Source organism: Macrobrachium nipponense, chromosome 40, assembly GCF_015104395.2.
Source record: "Macrobrachium nipponense isolate FS-2020 chromosome 40, ASM1510439v2, whole genome shotgun sequence".
Classification (NCBI taxonomy): Eukaryota; Metazoa; Arthropoda; class Malacostraca; order Decapoda; family Palaemonidae; genus Macrobrachium; species Macrobrachium nipponense.
The window spans coordinates 35,567,159-35,584,399 of record NC_061101.1 but is presented as its reverse complement, the minus strand read 5'-3'; the positions used below and the strand labels follow the sequence as shown (position 1 = coordinate 35,584,399).

Sequence of the window (17,241 nt, the reverse complement as noted above, 5' to 3'; positions counted from 1 at the left end):
GTTAAACCATTTTCATCAAAACCTCTTCAGTGCTATAACTTCTCAATTTGGGCATCCATCCATATTCTGCAAAAACAAACTTTGTAGTAATTGCTCAACTCCTGAACATGGTCCTTGTTTGAACAACCAAAATGTATTAATTTCCGAACAGGATCACACCCCATCCAAAAAAAAGTACAGCCACTATAAATATGAAGGGGCAGCTGTATGTAAAGCTAACACCAAACATATAAAGCATTAGTTAAAAAATTAATTTGTCACAAAGACCTATGATATGGCTCTGAATTCCATAGCCTCTATAAAAAGTAAAGTCATCAATGCAGTACCTTTACCTGATGTAAAAGCAAGAAATCCTGAAACTTAAAGAAATGGAAAAAGAACAAACTAGAGGTACAAAGAGAGTAAGAACTCCTTCATCTTCACCTCCACCTGCTCAAAGTAGTGTGGGGCTTTCCAGACCCCATAAAAAATGTAACGAGTGAAGCCAATGGCAAGGATGCTTCTGCCTCCAAAACGACCAAGGAATCAAGTTTCTTGGATAAAAAGAAAATAGTAGAAGTCCACTGCTCTATATCAAAAAGCTAATAAAAAACATAATGGAGCTAATCATGAGCCACATATCTCGAGACAATCTAACACACTATGTCCCAAAAGGAAAATAAATAAAACAAATATAGTATAGATTACAGTAGAATTTTCCTTGGCAGATCCTACCACTAAACATTCAATCTGGACATTTTGCAATGGAACTGTAAGGGACTAAGGACTTGTTCAGAAATTCTATAAGTATTACTGCAAGAGCATAATCCAGGGGTTATATGTCTCTCTAACCTAACCAGGTTCACTCTTGGAGACATTCAAGGTTGAATTAATCAACTTATCAACTTCCTCCTCCTTTTTTACTACGTGGTGATATTAATTCTCACAATCCACTTTGGGATGGTAATTTTTCATACAGAGGGTAGGATCATTACATGACAGTGATAACTTTCCCATTCATCTGAAGTTTGTGAGAAATGTCCCCTCGAATTATCCTGTCAAAGTTAAGGGAAAGGAAGCAGATTGGGTTAAATTTCAAGAAGGTATTAACCTATCCCATGAATTTGAGTCCCATATAAATGCTTGTGCTTATAAAATCACAGTAGATGCACGTGACTTCATTAAATAAATGAATACTACAAGAAAACGACAGGCAAAAATCCAAGTGCTTTTGTCTTTACTAAGACATTGTCAAGGAACGAATGAAATAGTTGGAAAGAAAGTTACCAGGTAAACAAGAGGATCAAGAATACCAGATGGTTAATAGTTAAAAGGGTAAAAATCAAAGAGATAATCCAGGATTATCAGATATCACGTGGTCACAAACTTAAGCACAGATTTAACTATAAGAGAAACAAATGTAGCCATACTTCTTCTCTTCCCAGCTTTTTCCCATTTTTATATGGGGTCGCCGTTTCGGATGAGCCGTTTCCATCTATTTCTATCTTGCGCTTCTGCCTCATCCAATTCCTTCTCATGTAAATCTCCTCTCACACAGTCCTTCCATCTCTTTCTTGGTCTCCCTCTCTTTCTTCTTCCTTGCACCTCCACTCCCATAGTATGTCTCCCAGCGTGGTCCTCATCTCTCCTCAACAGGTGTCCATACCATCTCAGCCTCCCCTCCTGCACTTTCTTTGATACTTCCACCACCTTAGTTGACCCCCTTATGTAGTCATTTCTGATCCTATCCACTCTTGTTACCCCAGACATCCACCTAAGCATTCTCATTTCTGCCACATCCATCTTCTTCTGCTCTGCTTTTCTCATGCTTGCTGTTTCCGTACACTACAGCATTGCTGTTCTTACCACCGTCTTTGTGAAATTTTCCTTTTAACCTAAGCGGCACTCTTTTGTCACAAAGAACTCCCGAGGCCGCTCTCCAGTTGTTCCAGCCTGCCTGTACCCGATGTTTTACTTCTTCTTCCATACTTCCTCCGAGCGTTAACAAAAGATCCCAAATACTTAAAACTTATCAACTCTCCTTATTTGCTCTCCACCAAGCTGAATACTTTCTCTATCATCCCCCTCAGTGGTGGTACACATATATTCTGTCTTGGATCTACTTATTCTCATTCCTCTGTCCTCCAGTACTTGTCTCCATCTTTCCAATTTCACTTCCAGATCTTCCCTGCTCTCTGCACACAGAACAATATCATCCGCATACAATATGTTCCATGGTACTGTCTCCCTTACTTCCTCTATTATAAAATCCATTAACCTATCAAATTTAAAGATAAATAAATGGGCTCAGAGCCGACCCCTGGTGTAATCCTACTCTCACCTCAAAACCTTCTGTCTCCCCAACACTGCTCCTCACTCTGGTAAATACATTCCGGTACAATCTCTTGTATCAATCGCACATACTTCTCTGGCACCATCTTCTCCCTCAGGCTCCTCCATACCTCTTGTCTCGGGACTCTGTCATAAGCCTTTTCAAGGTCAATGAATACCATATGTAGGTCCCTTTGTCTTTCCCCGAATTTCTCCATTATTTGCCTCAGACAAAATATACCATCTGTGTTCCCCTTCCCTTCATAAATCCCATCTGCTCTTTACCTATTTGTACTTCTTCTCTCAGTCTAGCATCTATCATCCTTTCCAGTATCTTCAAAGTGTGGGACATCAATTTAATGCCCCTATAATTACCACACTCTTGGACATCGCCTTTCCCTTTAAAAATTGGGATCAATATACTCCCACGCCACTCATTTGTATCTTTTCCTGTTCAAGGATCTTTATCATAAGATCGTACAGTATATCCACTCCTTCCATCTCCTAATGCTTTCCATGCCTCCACCGGGATCATGTCTGGTCCCGGTTGCCTTCCCATTCTTCATCTTCTTCAGTGCATTTAGTACCTCTTGCCTAGAAAACTCATTACCATGCCAATGTTCACTTGCCCATCCTCTCTTATTAGTCTATTATTTTCTTCATTTAACAACTGTTCGAAATATTCTTTCCATCTCTTCACAATGTCTTCCTCCTTTCTAAGCACTACACCCTCTTGATTCTTTATTTGTTTGATGTGTGTATCTTTGGTGCTCTTATTTCTAGCCTTTGATAGCTTCATCATCTTCTTTAATCCTTCCTTTGTCCCAGCTCATTATACACATCATCATACGACTTTGCTTTAGCTTGGGCTACCACCTTTTCACCACCTTGTTTTTCTCTCTGTACCTATTTCTGTCTTCCACGACTGTGACTCTTCCCATCTTTTCTTGCCTCCTTCTTATCTTTTACTACTTTCTCAATGTCTTCATCCCACCACCAACTATCCTTTTCTTCCCATATGATACCAGATGTCTCTCCTAGCAGCTCCTTTCCATGCCTTCTTATTACTGCTGCATTTCGTGCCCACCATTCTTGAACATCTTCAATCCCTATATCAATATCCTCCAAAACCCTCCTCTTAAACTCTCTTCTTATCCCCTTCCTTCTGTAATTCGTACCATTTAATTTTCCTTATCCCTTTAGCTTTGGTTTTTTTTCTTTCCCTTTTCAACTTCAAGTCCATACATAGCAGCCTGTGTTGGGGGGCTACATGGTCGCCTGGAATAACTTTGCAGTTCTTGACCTCCACCAGATTTATCCTTTTATACAAGAAATAGTCTATCTGGGAGAATCTTCCCCCACTCCTATATGTTATTAGGTGTTCCCTTTTCTTCTCAAAAAATGTGTTTACTATTGCCATGTCGAAATGACACAGCAAAGTCACTACACTCTCTCCTTCTGGTTTCTCTCCCCAATTCCATGGCCCCCATGCACCCATGTAGCCATACAAATTCCAAAAATATGTATACAACTGAATATATTAATTTTGTTGCTTATATTTATCCACAACTTTTTTATTATGAAGGCATTGAGTTTAAATTTAAGTCTTGGTTTATTTAAACATTGGCTTTCCATATTGACTCCTTGAAAATTAAGGTAAAGAAATCCCATAACGTTTTAAAAGTAGTCTCGGGTTTTAACTGGGGTGCTGATGAGAAGTCACTTTTATGGTTATATGAAGCTAAGCTTAAATATGGTTGCCAAGTCTACTCTTCAGCAAATACAAGCAAACTTAGGGAGTTGGATGTAATTCATCATGCTGGTCTTAAGAATATGCTCTGGTGCATTTAAGAATTCACAAGTTGAAAGCTTATATACTGACACCGAAGAGCTCCCTCTAGATTTATGTCGAGAGGAACTGGGACTGCGGTATATGTTAAAATTAAGAGGTTCCCCTGAAAACCCTGCAGCATCCATTCTTAACCGAAATGACTCTCATCAGTTTGCAAATGCTAGAGCATTCAAACTTTTTCATGTAAGAATTAATGCTACAGTTGACAATGTGTCTATTAAAAACCTTTTTAGCACCAAAATACAATTTTGTGCAAAAATCAAATATCTAGGAGTGATATTTGATCAACATTTAGATTGGAAAGAGCACATCAAATGCATTAAAGCCAAGGGCATTGAAGCCCTTGCCAAGTTGAAAAAGTTATCATACTCTAATTGGAGAGCAAAGTGAGACATCTTATTAATGATATATAAGGCAACAATCTCATCCATAATAGATTACTACTGTCCAATATATTCATCCGCCTCAGAATCTGCATTAAAAAGTCTAGATGCAGTGCACTATGAAGGTGTGCGATTGTGCATAGGAGCATTCCGATCGTCCCCAACAAACTCTCTTCTGGTTGAGGCAGGTGTGTTGCCCTTGAAACATCACCGTAATTTGATAACAATACGAAGAGGTCTTTCACTGCAAGCAGGATCGTCTCCTGCAGCTGACTGCTTTCAAAATTGTAATCCAGTAACAGAAGTTAATAGTACTAGCTCTTTCCAAAAAGAGCTAAATACATAAGGAACTTGCATAACATAGATCCAATTTTTTCACCCACCAATGGAATTGCCACCACCTTGGATTTTAAAACGAGTAGAGATATTTACCTCCGTGTCTTACCTGGCCCTCTTAAGTTGAGACTGCCTTGACGGAGTTGCGTATTTCCAGCCTGTGGTTGAAACTGCATATCGGGCAAGAGGGCTTTCGAACTGGGAGAATTATCTCCGAGTTTGAATCTAAATGTCTCAATTTTTCTTTTACTTGATTATCTTCCAATCTCTTACTTTCTATCACTCAGTTGCTCCCCAAAGCTGTCATCCCTCTCTTCACTAAAACTCTCGTGCAGGTTAGGTAGGAGCTGGGTCTCTGAACTCAGTCTTTACCTTGATCCAAATGGCAGGGACTATAGTGATTTGATCCGCCACTTGAATGTGTTTGGACCTTGTGGATATTGATGTGATTCTACATCAATATTTATTGGGGCGGGACTACCTGTGGGGACTTATCTACGGAATCCGGAGAGGTATAGTCTCCACGGTAGGACTCTCTGCAATTTATCCGGATTGCCCTCTAAAATAACATGGGTGGGGGTGATTGTATACTAGCTATGCCCTCGGTCCTATCAAGCGGGTTTTGCTCACACCTGAGCCAATCATGTTATAATAGAGCCATCCCTTCGGGATAGGGTAGGGAGTGGACATATGGGAGTTGGTCTCTTCTATGTGTCTTTGGTGAAGGGGAAGTCTTTGAGATGAAACCCAGTTTTTTTCCATGACTTGCAGTTAGTTTCTCTGTAATTTCAAAAAAAGAAAAAAAAGGAAATAGACTATGGAACCCAATCCCCTGGAAAATGTGACCCCTTGACACTAAATTCCCATCTGACCCTGGATACAAACAAGGACACCCATTTGGACACTTCAATCTAAAATATACCAACTATGGAGCCTTTTATTAGGCCTAAAAGATTTGTCAAAAGAAAATTCCAGCCTAGCCCTTCTCTAGCTTTATTTGATTCAGTTTTTGGAAAGGACAGTCGGACAAGATTTTTGACAATAGAAAGTAAAAACAAAATTACAAATTTCAAATTAGAAAATTATTTACTGACCAGATACCCAACAGAAAACATGAAATTTCGTCAAACACAAACCAATACATGGATAGTGGAAACCACTGCTAAAGTTCAATCAGAAAATTACTTACAAATTACGAATATAGATAACACAAAAATAAAAGTCAGCAAACATAATAAACTTAATAGTATATATGGTACTATAATCCTGCCAAATAACGATGACGAATTAATAGATAGAAATATTTTGATGGACTTGCTTAAGAAAAGATACAAAAACATTGAAGAATGTGACATCTATGATATCCCAAGTAAGAAAAATTCAAAGATAAATATACATGTAGCTAAACTAAAATTTGGAGGAAACGAACTCCCTTTAACAATTAAGTATTAGGGCAGACGAGAGAATTGAGACCATATATCCCTAAACCACTACAATGCAAATCATGTAGTAAATATGGCCATTCAAGTAAAAATTGTAGAGAAACTCCAAGATGTGCCTGTTGTGGATCATACAACCACACAACAAAATGGGACTGTGAAAACCCAATTTGCATAAATTGTGGTCAGAATCACCATTCAAGATCAAAGGAATGCGCATATTACTTTTACAACACTGAACTAAAAATCTTACAAGAAAGAAGTGGAATCTCAATAAGAGAAGCTAAGATAGTACTAAAAGTAAGATGTTTACAAGATCCAGCCAGGAAAAACACATAAGATGTTTACAAGATCCAGCCAGGAAAAAACACATAAGATGTTTACAAGATCCAGCCAGGAAAAACACATAAGATGTTTACAAGATCCAGCCAGGAAAAACCACACCAAGTGTTTAAAGGATCCGCCAGGAAAAACACATAAAGATGTTTACAAGATCCAGCCAGGAAAAACACATAAGATGTTTACAAGATCCAGCCAGGAAAAACACATAAGATGTTTACAAGATCCAGCCAGGAAAAAACACATAAGATGTTTTACAAAGATCCAGCCAGGAAAAACACATAAGAGGTTACCAAGATCCCAGCCAAGGAAAAACACACAAGATGTTTACAAGATCCAGCCAGGAAAAACACACATAAAGAGGTAGTAAATAAAGAAGTGCAAAACCAAATTCCTACAAAATTATACAGTATAAATCAAGCAGAAAATACCCATAATATAAAGACCCAAAATTCAAGCTCAGAAGCTGCAGAACATTTAAGTAACGCAAATTTATGTAATATATTATCAACACCAGAAATGCATGAAGACACGATGAATTTGGAGGACAAGCAAAATACAAGAGCTAAGTCAAAAGACAAAAAAAAAAAAAAGATTACTTGAAACAACCCCACCCAAATCCAAAAAACAAATTATAGTACAATCAGTAAGACCAAAAATCTATATGGAAAAAATTGAATACCGACAAGACAAAGTCAACGAAAATTGCTTGCAAACAAAAAATGAAAAAAGAGAAACCCAAATAAAAGAGAAAGTGAAAATATCGGATAAAAATGATAAAGTATTGAAATAGAACCCAAGACCAAAAGCCATTTTAATGCACCGCTAATAAAAAGAACATCTGAGACTCTTCAGCCAATAAAGAAAACTACAGCAGAAATACATCACCCACCAAAAGAAGAACAAAGTAAAGCAAATTATAAAACTTCAATTAAATACAAAGTACAGGAAAACAAATAAAGGAATTTAAACAAAATCCAAAACCTTCTTAAAATGCTTATTTTACAGTGGAATATTAGAGGATACATATCAAATAATGAAAACTTAAAATCATTAATTAGAGAATGTAATGCCAATATCATTTGCTTACAGGAAACTAAAATAGGTAACAATGTTCTCAATGCTGGCATAAATTATAGTGTGGAAATCAACACACATTTTAAATGACAACAGCCAAGGAGGAACTGCAATCATAACGCATTCTTCAATCAAATGCCAACCTGTTAGGATTAACTCGATAATACAGGCATGTGCAGTTCAAGTATTCCTGGGAAGAAAAAAAAAACCATATGCTCAATATATATGGAACCGTCTTTAGAAAGTCGCTTAATAGATCATCTTGGAAATAATAGACCATTACAAGTGGAAGATTTAGAAAGTCTAATAGAACAATTACCAAAACCTTACTAATTAGTAGATGATTTTAACGCCAAACATCCCATGTGGGGAAGTACATCATCTGACAGGAGAGGAAATATGCTCCTAGATTTTATAGATAACAAAAAAGTGATTATTTTGAATGATGGTTCTCCAACAAGATTTGATGGTTATCATAATACCACAGCTGCAATAGACATCACTTTATGTTTCCCAGAAATTGCTACAGATTTCAGTAGGAAAGTAAATAATAATTTATTTGGGACTGACTACTGGCCAATACAAATTGAGTTAAAAAAATAATACTAATATAACATATATACCGAAGAGAAAAATGGAGGAAGCAAATTGGAGTCTATATAAAGAGAAAACGGTGATTAACAAAAAAACTATCTGACTTTACAATCTACATAGATGCTTATGAACATCTAGTAAAAACAATAGATGATAAAGCAAATGAAATGATTCCAGTTACTTCAGGCAATCCAACTAGACCACTGGTACCCTGGTGGAATGAGGAATGTAAAGCAGCAAGGAAAATAACGAGAACATGCTTTAGAAGATATCTGATACATAAATGTGATGCCAATAGAATTGCATATTAGAGAGCTAAAGCGAAGCAGGAAAGAATATTCAAAATAGCCAAAAGAAATTCATGGAAAAAATATATTAATAGTATAAATTCCAAAACTCAAGACAAAGAAATCTGGAAGAAAATCAATAAACTGCAGGGTAGATATCGGCCAGAAGTATTACCTATATTAAAAGTAGAAAACAACTATATTTCAAACCCCAAACTAGTAGCAAATGAATTGAGTAAATGTGTCGTCAAAACATCGAGTATCTCAAATTATACAAAGAAATTCCAATTAAAAATTGTCCCAATATCAATAAAATCTAATAATCAGGAAATCTATAATCTTCCTTTCACCATGGAAGAACTGGAAAATGTCCTGAAACTTGCAAGTCCAACAGCTCCAGGGGAAGACAATATCAGATATGAAATGATAAAAAATTTACCAGATGAAAGCAAAATCTTTTTATCAGAAATTTTAAATGAATTATGGCATTCTCACAGCATGCCTAAAACCTGGAAAGAATCTTGAATCATACCAGGCTTAAAACCAGGAAAAGACCCAGAGTCACCAAGCAGCTATAGGCCAATTGCCCTTACTAGTTGTGTAAGTAAGATATTTGAAAAAATGGTGAATAACAGATTAATATGGGTATTGGAAAACAAACAACTATTGTCAAACAGACAATTTGCATTCAAGAAAAATAAAAGTACCATAGATCCCCTCTTAATGATTACAAGAGAGATACAAAATGCAATGGTTGTTAAAAAACAAATAGGAGTATTTTTTGATTTAGAGAAAGCATATGATACCACCTGGAGGGGGAGGGATTTTTAAAAAAATTTATAGAATGGGGAATAAGAGGGAATTTATATGAATATATTAGGGAATTCCTATCAGAAAGATATATAACAGTCAAAGTGGGGGCAGAAATCTCTGAATCATTTATCCAGGAGGAAGGAATCCCCCAAGGTAGTGTACTAAGCGTGGCATTGTTTGCTACAGCAATAAATGAGATAATTAAAATGATCCAACCAGGAGTCTAAGGATCCCTTTTTGTAGATGACTTCGTCATATATAGTAGTGGTGAAAAAGCGCTGGACATAACCAACAGATTGAAAGCAGCCATAAATAGGGTAAAAAAAAAAATGGGCCGATAACAAGGGTTTTAAATTTTCACCGCAAAAAAACAAAAGCATTCAGATTTACAAGATCAAGAAAACAGGAATTAATTCCTAATTTATTCATAAATAATGATATAATTGAATTTGATGAACAGATAAAATTCCTCGGTGTAATACTTGATAAAAAAAACTTACATTTAAAGAACATATAGAACAACTGGCAATAAAAGTGAGAAAATCCTTAAATATAATAAAAGTAATTGCGCATAATGACGGGTGCTGATAGAACCTCTCTGATAAAAGTATATAAGGCTAATTGTCTAAGTAAACTTGATTATGCATGTCAAGTATATGGTAGTGCTTCTAAAACCCTATTAACAATATTGGATGTCATACATAACATGGGTATTAGACTATGCACTGGAGCCTACAGAACTTCCCCCGTGGAAAGTCTGTATGTAGAAGCAGGAATAGATCCCCTGAAAGTACGAAGAAAAGAAATAGGATTAAAATATATAGCTAAAATCAATAACCTTAAATATTATCCAAACACTAAATGTATGAAAAACATAAAATAATTATGACAATAAACCAAGAGCCTCTAAACCATTGGAGAATAGATTAAAACCTTATATAGAACATCTAAAAGTAGGAACAAGTAACATATAAAAAGTAACCAGTCCTAAAATACCTCCTGGAGACATGCTAAAATAGAAATCTGTGATAAATCATTTAATAAGAAGGTAACAGATGCACAATTAAGGAGTGAATTTCTGTCACACCAGGAAAAACATAAACGGGACATTAGTATTTATACAGATGGTTCCAAGAGATAAATGCTATATTAGAGGCTATAAAACATACCTTTATGGTGGGAAATGCAAACGATACTTTTGTAATATGCACGGATTCTTACAGTGCTTTAGAAGCGCTAAAACAATACACAATTTCTCATCCAGTAATTGAAGAAATAAGGGAGTGGATAGATATAATAGTAAAACGGAAATCTATAAATATAAAACTATGTTGGGTCCCTTCCCATGTGGGCATAAAGGATAATGAAGAGGTGGATAAAGAAGCCAAAAAGGCAGTAAAAAAGGATTCTATCAAAAAAATACAAGTACCTTACAATGACATTAAAACAACAATAAATGAATACTGTCAATCAAAATGGGAAAAAGAATGGCTAGAATTAAATCATAAATTAAAGCATATTAAATCATCTGTAAAATCTTGGAATAGACAACAATGTCAAAGAAGGGAAGATGTCATATTAACAAGATTAAGAATAGGACATACATACTTTACACACAAAGACTTGATGTTGCAAGGCGAGGAAAGACGCCCCTTACTGTGACCATTGTCGTACTCTGGTCACAGTCCGTCATGTGCTAACTGAATGCCATAAATTCGAAAGAAAACGAAGATCCAACAACATATATAATATACTGCTTGAAGAACTATTGGGAGAAAATGCCCCACTTCAAAGTATAGTAAATTATCTCAAAGAAATAAACCTGCTTTATTTGATATAACACGTCTCATAATTTCATAAAGTTATACAGTAAGCGCTGAATGGCCTTTGCTGCCCCAGTGCTTGGTGTTACACCTAAACCAACCAACCAACCAAGTCGAGAGAAGGAGTTGGGCTAGCCGTAATTACAGTAGATTCTTATGAGCCTGCAAAGGTACCTCCTTCAGCTTCGGTATATACTACAGCAGAGCTTTCTGCAATTAATAGAGCATTAGCTATTGTTCATCGCACCAACAAAAAGATATTTGTAATATTTTCGGATTCTAGAAGTGCTTTGGAAAGTCTAAATAGTCTCAGATCATCCGTTCTTTTGATTCTCAAGGCTCGGGACGCTTTTTCGAATTTCTTGGAAGCACAAATCTATTTCGTTCTGTTGGGTTCCGGCCCATGTGGGGATCAAAGGGAATGAAAAAGCTGATAGAGAAGCAAAACGGGTATGTAATCAAAGACCACTGGATATCCAAGAAGTTCCATACATTGAAATGAAGTCTCCTGTCTCCGAAGCTATATACTATATAATACGCCGTAAATGGCAGGAGCGATGATGGTCCTCAAACCTCCTTGTTACAAATAAGAAACTGAAGGCAATTAGACCTGATTTGAATTTTTGCAGTCACACCTGTCTGACCCATGGATAGTTGATGAATAACTCGTATTACCTTATCTAAGAATTGAAATTGCAGTCCACGTACAATTAAGAAAATCTTTAGTGACTGTCTGACTTCCATCCAAGAAGGGATATCCAATATCTAAAAAACCTTGCAAGAAATTATGTCAGAAACTTCGTATTTTCAGTTTATTATTTATCACGTTTTCAATGAACTGGAAAATATTGAATGTAATCTAGCATAGTAATGGAGAGCAACCCTATGAAAGTTAAGAATTTTAACTAAGTTTAATGATAGATTATTTACGTTAGAGTCTATGGTCTTTAATGTTGAGTTAGTTTATTTTCAAAGGAGTTTATCAGTTTTTGCAGATAGCTACCACACCCCGAACCCATGGTCGGTGAAGTGACTAGTAATTCCATTAAAAATTAATTGTTATAGCTGTATAGTTTATTCTTTTAAAAAATTACATCGTGGAGGAAGTAAAAATTGCCCCTTGAGTAAGGGTAAATGTGGTGAAGGTTTTCATTAAAATGTGAGATAGATGATAAGTGAGAGCGTGTGGATCATGTGTTTGTTGTGAAACAGTTGTGTGAGAAGTTTGAAAATGAAAAAAACAAAGCATATGTGCCATCTATATACCAAGAAAAATCTTGATAGTAATGATAAACACTGTTTTTGAGAGCCATTAAAAGTTTGTATGAGAGCAAAGTGTGTTTTAGAATATGTAGACAGGAGGGCGATCGTGTAAAAATGGGTTTGAGACAAGGACTTATTATATCCTCATGACTTTAGTGCTGTATCTATAATGGTTAGAGTGGTGCGAGAAGTCAGAAAAAAACAGATTTTGTTGGAAAATTGTAATAAAAGAAAGTTGGTCATAAATGATGACATCTGCAAATTATTAAATACGGATTGTGGATAGTGAAGAGAAATATCAGACACTGGTAAGAGTTTGCTGTTTTTTGGCGGCGTTGATTGTAAATGTGAGTTGCAGTAAATAAAAACCAGGAAGGTCGAGCAAGGATTACAACAGCATTTGAGATATCTAACCTGTAATGGCTGAAGAAGATGTGAGCCTCAGAATAAGTGGAGTATGAAAGACAGCAGGTCGCGTGCGAAACATCAGCTTCGAAAGTTTAGAAAAGCAAAGGTTGGATTGTGTGTAGGGAATGTTAACCCAAATGAAAGGGAATTATTGACGTGGACTGCAAATAAAGAATGAAAGATGAATTGATAGAGTAGTATATGTGATGTGGGAAGAAGTGTAATAGTGAAAAGTGTTATGGTGAATATACATTTTGTGTAGCCACACTTTATAGGGAAAACTGCTTATATATATATATATATATATATATAGATATATATTTATATATATATATAAATATACTCTACATATACCAAATATAAATACTATATATATATATATACATAAATATATATATATATATATATATATATATATATATATAATATATATATATATATATATATACCATATACATATATATATATATATATATATATATATATATACATATATATATATATATATATAGATATAGTATATATATATATATATATAGTATATATAGGATATATATATATATATATATATATATATATATATATTATATCTATAGATAAATAGGTATATATATAATATATAATATATATATATATATCTATATATATATATAGATATTATAATGTTAGTATTATATATGATATATATATTAGTATACAGATATATTAATATATATTATCACATATATATATATATAATATATAATTTGTATGTGTATTCTAGAGCACAATGAGTATGTAATTAACGCTGAATACTTCACGAATTGTCACTTTAAAGTAACAGTAGTTGGTAGCCATTACCTCCAGCATTAATTAACGGTTCTCATATCATTTATGCCCATTATGCCCGCAGAAAAGTGTTACAGACATTTCTTTTGAAACGGCTCAAGAGTGATAAATAACTGGAAGCAGCTGTACGACGACCTCGGGGAAAAGAGTGGACTGTGTGATATTTATGTGATATTTATGTTTACTGATGATAAACTATACCTAAGAGTTATATTTCACGAGGAAACAGGAGTCCCGTAATTTCGAAGAGAAAATCGTTGGGGTAAAGGTGTCATTTGCAGAAAAGGTTTTGGAAATTATCAGTCCGCGTTGATAGTTACTCCTGGTTCTCTGCTTCTCATTCAGACTAAGCCATTTGGAACTGTTGAAACGTTTAAGGCTTGTAAATCAAAAGGACTACGGCTACTTGGATGAATAAAAAAGGAAGATAATTCTCTCTCTCCTCTCTCTCTCTCTCTCTCTCTCTCTCTCTCTCTCTCTCAGCTCAAAAGTAGATTGACTTTATGCATTTTTGCGGACTCGAACTGTCATTTTTCCGAATATAGCTAAAATAAATTTCAAAGCTTTGAAATGATCTCACCACAAACTACTTTTGTTAATTCTAATTGAACATTTGTCTCTAAAACATTATGATCTTTAGATTATCATATGTAACCACGCTTATAAAATTCTAAATCACTTGTTAAAGCCAGTTTGGTGTACAAATTAAAGAATAAAATTAGCGAAATCTACCTCAAAACTTGTTTAAAAAGTAGAGAAGCCTTTCTTTCTTAGTTTTCAGTTTCTCTTTATAAATCTGTAGTTTATACCGTGAAACTAAATCAGAATTTATAACATGAATTATTAAGAATTTAGACGATTGTCCTTTTAATATGCGATGCCCTTTGATGAAAAAAAATGTACTTATCGAAAACATTTTCCCTTTAAGTTTCTATAACAAATTTAACCATTGTACGAATGTCATTGATAGGCATTTTATTTCGTGGTCATATTGTTCCTGAAATAACAACCCGGGTGAACAATTAGAACATTTTAGAGTAGAACAAGATCAGTCTTGGCTTCTTTCTTCCATGATCTGTTTAGCTAGTAAGACGCACAAAAACAACGATAACTTTAGTAGTATTAAATGTCATTTATCATTACGCAGTTTTGGCATTCTTTGATACTTATGAATGTGAAATCTCATCAATGACCACTATTAAGTGTGGTGTGTATTTATACTATATTTATATATTTATACAGTATTATATATATATAATATATTATATGTTATGTGGCTGTGTGTGGTGTGTGTGTGTGTTTTTGTTATTTAGTTTTGCTTTGAGTTGATGTTTACTTGTGTGCATGTTATACTATATATATATAGTATATAGCTATATATCTATATATATATATAAATATACTTATATATATATAAGTTAATATATCACCATTTTATATATGTGTGTGTGTGTGTGTGTGTGTGTGTGTGTGTGAGTGTTTGTGTGTGTGTGTTTGTGTTTGAGTGTGTTTACTTGTGTGCATATATATATTATATATATATATATATATATACTATATCTATATATATATTTATATATATATATATATATATGTATATATATATAGTATATCGATATTATATATATATATATATATGCATGTATGTATGTGTGAGTGAGTATGTTTGTTTATTTGTGTACTACACGTATATACATGCATTCTGTATGGATGCATTAACAAGGCGTGATCCGACTTCCAGCTTTCTCGAGGTGCGTGCTAAAATCTACAGTCAAATAGCGCGTTGTTTCACCAACGAAAATTAAAATACGCTGTATTTTATTATAAATAATTGTTCTGCAGTGTTTGACATGCACATTATTTGTTTTTTACATTTTCATTCTAATAAATATCCTGTTCCATAATTCCTATATCTTTAACTCGACGCGGAACACCCTTTTCAGACCTTTTTAGGCTTTTCCATTTGGCTTTCCTGCCCCCTAACAACAACAGCAAGAACAACAAAAACAAAAACGAAGTAGTTTGTAGGCTTACTCCCCGAGTAAGTGATGAAAAGACCAATCACAAAGATGAAATGAAAGTATCATTCAGTGGTCCAGCGTACGATGATACAACGTGTGTGTCTGTGTGAGATGTAAAAGAGAGAGAGCGGGGACAGGTGTGAGGAGGCTTTGGTGGGTCAGCGGCATCCTACTAATTACTATGAATGGCTCACCAGGACACTGATAATTACTGTCAGGGTCATTATGTTAATAGTGATGTGATGGCTTCCTCCTGGAGTATCCCCCCCCCCCCCCCCCTCCCCCAAACATCACTACACACCCACCCGACCCCCACCTCCCACCATTCACTCTACCGGATTTCGTCATTCGCTCTGTTTCACCGCAATTTTGATTTTTATTGAACCTGAAACCGGCTGTCAGTGTGCGGACGATGATATCACGTTCGATTGCTCTAAAGAGAAAGATTTTACAAAGTCTATATTTGTCTTTGACAAGTATTCATCTAATGATGGAATATGAGTCTGTAGTACATGGGGCGGAAGAAGTACAAGCGTTTTATTCATTATTTCATTCATGTATCATGACCATCAACAATAAACAAACGAAATGGAACCGGTATTATTTATGTAGTTTTTCATCTAAATGCCATAAGTGTTTTATTTCTGAAAGTTTGTTTAAAGATATATGTATCTGCATACATAGGAACGGCTTATAATCAATTGTATGAAAATATATTAAAACAGTAGCCTATTTTGATACGACGGAACCTATTATGAAAACATGAATAATAGCCGAGTTAACTTACTGCCCTAGAACCACACTAGCCACACCGAAGGCATGTAATGGCGCCAAGGTAATGAGAGGCAGGTGGTAATATCTAGCTTATGCTCTTACAGATGCCAGGAAACTGTGCCAAGGCTGGTCAGAAGAAGCAAAAAGACGGCAGGTGGTGTGATGGCTGGGGAGTCGTCCTGGCATTTTTGCAATGCCAGTTTGCGATTGTTTGGCGCACGCAGATTTGGAGATGGTTCAAGGCTCCAGGTCGAGACGAAGAAGGTGTCATCAGCGCTGGGCTGAGCGGTTGTTACGCAAAGGTGTATTAGAGGTCAGTTCGTGCTGTTTCAGTTGTGAAAGCAGGAAGCTTATTTCACTTTTTAATGTATATCAATGCTTTTTTTTATTGTATCTAAGGTAACATATTCTAGAAAACATATGTTACAATTCTATGATAAAATACAACAATGAAGTGCCCCTTTACCAAATGCTTGCGTCTGTAAATTATAATACAACAATGAAATACCGGTTTACCAAATGCTCGTCTGTAAATCATCTGAGAAGCATTATCAAGGTAGGATTCCTTGGAAATGTGACAGAGTAACTTCTCTCAATATTTTCAGTCCCACACACAATATATATATATATATAATATATCATGTATATATATATATATATATATATTTACTATATATATATATATATATATATA

The 17,241-nt window shown here is 35.1% G+C and overlaps 1 protein-coding gene across 1 annotated transcript in view; it reads left to right on the top strand.

Moving 5' to 3' along the window:
• Positions 1 to 16,806, top strand: part of LOC135212082 (uncharacterized) — a gene marked incomplete in the record, with an annotated part of 211,604 nt that extends 194,798 nt beyond the window's left edge. The window contains 1 exon segment of the mRNA XM_064245449.1: positions 16,652 to 16,806. Within this exon segment, the coding sequence (XP_064101519.1) occupies positions 16,652 to 16,710 (59 nt within the window).
• Positions 16,807 to 17,241: the final 435 nt, after the last annotated feature.